This window comes from Cupressus sempervirens, chromosome 3, assembly GCF_028749045.1.
Source record: "Cupressus sempervirens isolate cs-2001-9-10 chromosome 3, ASM2874904v1, whole genome shotgun sequence".
Lineage (NCBI taxonomy): Eukaryota > Viridiplantae > Streptophyta > Pinopsida > Cupressales > Cupressaceae > Cupressus > Cupressus sempervirens.
In genome coordinates, this window is record NC_143120.1 from 951,737,500 (window position 1) to 951,742,002 (window position 4,503).

Here is a 4,503-nt window from a genome sequence, read left to right on the forward strand (position 1 = left end):
TTTTATTTACAATATTGTCCAAGATAGAACCACAAACTACCACCCACAACTACCCTAAATAGTCTATTGGCCTAACTTATATAGGCAATTTTCCACTACCTGAAAAGGTTCTATATATTTATCCCTAACCTTTGAATGACCCCCAAATAATCATTCTTTTCATTTTTATTGAATAAGGTCATCCCAAAATGAATTATGAACTCTACATTTAGGTAGCCCAACTTCCAAAGGCTGCAACTTTTGCATACAAGCTTCAATTTGAATAATCTATAAGTACCTTTTATAAATGATAGCCTCTGATGATCTACAATGGTTGATTGTGAAAGTGTCCATTAACCAAGGTTTGGCCTCATTTCATAGCCATTTAGGCCTTCAAAATTGAGCTAAAAGCTTTTGTACCCAAAAAACTCTACAACTTCTTCAATACACATGGTATAACTATGCATGTCCACCAAAAGGATGAAATAACTAAGATGAACTTTCACCTATGAAATTAGAATATTCTATGCTCGTATGATCCAATTCCTAAAAATATAAAGTTTCCACAAACAGTAACACTGTATAGAAATAAACCTTATTGAATAGATAGAAACATAGATATTTTTGGGTTACAATGCGAGATTTTTGTTATGTCTAGGATGCTCTTGCATCACATTGGCAACTTTCTATTATTGGTGAACCTTGAATTTTTAGTCATGAAAATCGGGGTTTAAAGGTTCAAGTTTGATAACTGTATTGACTTTCCAAAAAGGACCCGACTTTAAACAATAGAAGCAAAAAGACTCAATGTGACACTATGAACTTCAATGAACCTTGAACTTGAGAATAGAAGTTCAAAGGCTCAACTTCAAAGGATGCACACATTCTGGAAAAGGAGGCAAGAGAACACCAAACTAAAAAGAAAATACTCAACATGATGAACTTTGAACTTTGAACCTTGAACTTGCGAGTTTGAAGTTCAATGACTAGGACTCCATGACAGGTGTGACCTGACAAGTAGATGATGTAGTAATTAGCTTAGTGCTTTTCTCTGGCACTAAACTTGAACATAGAATTTGCAAATAGGTTTAAGTTTAGGGTTTCAATAACTAAATTAAATCTTTAAAGGCTACAAAGTGAATAAGTTTTCAAAGAAAAATTAGTGAGTAGCACATGTTATGATAGAGTGGACATTTAATTTCTATTATTTTAATAAGATAGACAAAAGATTTCAAATAGAGCATGTGAGAAGACATGGAGGAAGTGAAATGATTAAGGGGGAGGTTGGGAATTAGGGATGATACAGGAGAATAGTAGAAGATGGGAGTATGGAAGAAATAGTGTCAAGGGGGGAATAACATCTCAAATAATTATAAGTGACTTCATTTTGTTTAACCGATGGGTTTTTAAGTAGAAATGAAGAGTAGAGAGATTATTGTCATTTATTTTTTTATGTTAAATTTTTTTCTTTTAACTTTTTCTCATCTTAATAATTATTATCTCTCACTAATTTCAAAGTGGGTATAATGATCACATATTTAATCATCGATGAAATAGATAAAAGTAATAATTATCATAATAATAGAAGCTTGTAAGAAGTCTATGCTATAGAAGAATTCATTCTAGAGTTGAATATAATTAATTATAATTTGGGATCATTGGCATGTAAAATAATGGTGTGCTAATAACTCTAAAATCAATATCGACTAGGTTTGGCCAGATAAGAAATTAGTTTCTACGCTTCGTACTAATGTCATAGTTAAATGATGATGTAATATATGAAACTAGAAATACATCAACTTTAATTTCAAGCTATTAAATTAACCAAAAGAAAATGAGTCATATATTTATCAATTCAACGTAATGGTGTGATGATTCATTATCTTTGTACCATTGATGATTGGAACTCAATTACACTACACATTTTACTCCTTGTACATGATTTTTCCTATTCTTGATGAATACCTTTACAAATGCAAAGAAAAGTAGGTTTTGTTTTTGTAAAGTAGAAGGAATATCACAATGATATTGAGATACGAACCCTTAAAAGCATTTTCAAAAATATATAAGGATATAATATAAAATATTAAAATTGACAAAGTATATTGATAAAATCAAGTTGATTATATTTTTTTCTTTCATAATGCTTTTATTGAGAATAAAGAAACTAATCTAGGCTAGTTCATCAATGAATAATCATAATTACTTAACCTGGATATGTGCTTTATATGTAAATTGATTGAAGAAAAAGACAAAATACCAAAAAGTTTAACTTATATGTGAATATATAAATTATAAATGTAATAGACCAACTAAATATGTGACGTGTGTTCACTGAAAAAAACCTTAAAATATTAAATTAATCTTTGTGTAAAACAAATTAACTAGTAAACTTAAAATAAATTAGTGAACATAATAAATTTACAATCAAAATTTAGTCCTATTTGGTCGAGGGGTGGAAAACTTCAGTTCTAAAAGGAAAAGACAAATTCAAAATATATGGATAATAAGATATTTACATCCTATTTATAGTGAAGTGTTTCCTACAAGAAAGATGGAGGAGTCCTATAATATTGTCCCAATATATAAGAAGTACAAACTAGTACTACATTATTGTCACCTTATATAGACCCAAAATTAAATAGCTACAACTCCTAGTTTTATTCACATGTATATATATGTTTTTAATGATTGTACCAAAAACACATGCAAAATGTGCGAAAGTATACCTTTCTTCCTATAAGGTGGACCTCTAAAAATGGGAGGGTTGGATGAACTAATTAGTGGATACCAAATTAAAAGGAAAAGAGTTCATGTCCATGTTAAATTAAACATGATGCCTCGTCCACCAACTCTTTCGCGTCGAGTTTGCGACTTCTTAAACCTCGAATTAATACGACCAAACAATTCCGCTTTCCAAAGGACAAAATATACATATTGTTCTGTGGTTAATGGCCCCTATCATTAAAAAATGTCTCGCTGGATATAGCGAAATTTGATAAATAGAGGAAGAATCCAAAGGATGGACACGTCCAAGGTAAGAAATCGAGGGCCTTCTTATTGCTTGATTCCATTTAATAAAAATAGCGAGAGTATTATTTGTAGCTTACTTTACGTGTCATACGCATACGGGATCTCACAGCTTCAACCCGTGTTCACCGAGACATCCGGTGGCGGACAAGACAAGCCGTCAGATACCCAGATCGGACGGAAGAGGATTAGATTAGATTGGACTACAAAAAGACATGTAAGCTTGGAAAAGAAACCAGAGAGTTCCTTGCCGGCGATCGGCAATTTACGCGAAACACGAATTTAGAGCACGCATACGCAGGTAATGTCTTGTGCTCCATTCACAAATGTGAACAAGACGCCACATGATAAAATAAGCCCAGGATTCAAGCGCAAGTTTCTTCGTAAGTCCTCAAAAGCCTTTCTTTCTACAATATAATATATCTATATTCTCTACTTCTCATGTTTCTTTAATGCATTTTTGCCTGGTTCCGTTGATTATTCTTCCAGAGTTTAAGTGCAGAGAATGGCGGAAAATAGAGAGGGCGGAAGTCGCCGGTTCAAATCCCGCTTGAGCCGCGTGGAGGTGCTTCTTGGCTCAGCTGAAACTGCGGGGGAAAGAGAAAGAAGAGAGGAAACGTTGAAGGAGCTCCACGAACACGACATCTTCTGGGAGGACAATGAAGCTCAACAAAATAGCATTGCGCAGGCAAAGAGAAAGAATCGTAACGGAAAATCCACTTGGAGTAATATATCTCCGCACGGAGAAAAGAGAATGGGTGAATCAGCGCCTGTGAATGTTCCCAATTGGCCGAGGACCATTAAAACCTCTCACGATTCTCTCTCAGACGAAGAAGATGAAGATAAAATGGTACTCGTGAGGCCTCCTCACGAGCTCGTTGCTCATTATAATAAAAATGAAAGTTTTTCTGTAATTGAAGGAAACGGCCGGACTCTGAAAGGGAGAGATCTCAGAAAGGTACGCGATGCCGTTTTCCGGCAGACTGGCTTTGTCGATTAAGTTAAGCGAAAACGGGCAACGTTTTGACAAACGTACGATTCTTTCTTTTCTTCTTGTAAGCTGTTGGAAATTACGGCAACTTTGTTATAAGACGATTTCTCTTTTCTATTTTTGCGTCCTGATCTGCTTCAATTGTGATAATTCCTTTTTTTTTTTTTTTATGAATAGTACTTTTCAATTAATAAAATTTACTAAGTTTACAATTTACAAAAAAAAAGTCAGGGATGGGAATACAAGATCACTCCGCAAATGAGTTCACACGGCCAAAGCCGAAATTGTGATACATTTGACTTAGCAGAATTATAATAGTACTAAATTAAGTTGCTGTGAATTGGGAAACCCATTAACACCAGAAACTGAATAGTGTACTTCTTCCAGTTTACTTATAATTCTTTTTCCTAAAATTTGTGATCACTTTTACTAATCTATCATAGAACACTAGGGTAGAAATTAGTGATACCATATTTCTTCAATTGTTTTTAAATCTGATTTGG

General features: G+C 33.5%; 1 protein-coding gene across 2 annotated transcripts; it reads left to right on the top strand.

Moving 5' to 3' along the window:
- Nucleotides 1–3,258: 3,258 nt before the first annotated feature.
- Nucleotides 3,259–4,117, top strand: LOC149569886 (protein S40-4-like). Of its 2 annotated transcripts, none has more exons than XM_089817809.1 (2): nt 3,259–3,392; nt 3,499–4,117. In XM_089817809.1, the coding sequence occupies exon 2, from the start codon at nt 3,515–3,517 to the stop codon at nt 4,007–4,009; it is 495 nt and encodes a 164-aa protein (XP_089673935.1). In that variant the 5' UTR covers nt 3,259–3,392; nt 3,499–3,514; the 3' UTR covers nt 4,010–4,117. The 2 variants fall into 2 exon arrangements, with proteins under 2 accessions (XP_089673935.1, XP_089673936.1); XM_089817810.1 differs by having other exon boundaries at nt 3,512–4,117.
- Nucleotides 4,118–4,503: the final 386 nt, after the last annotated feature.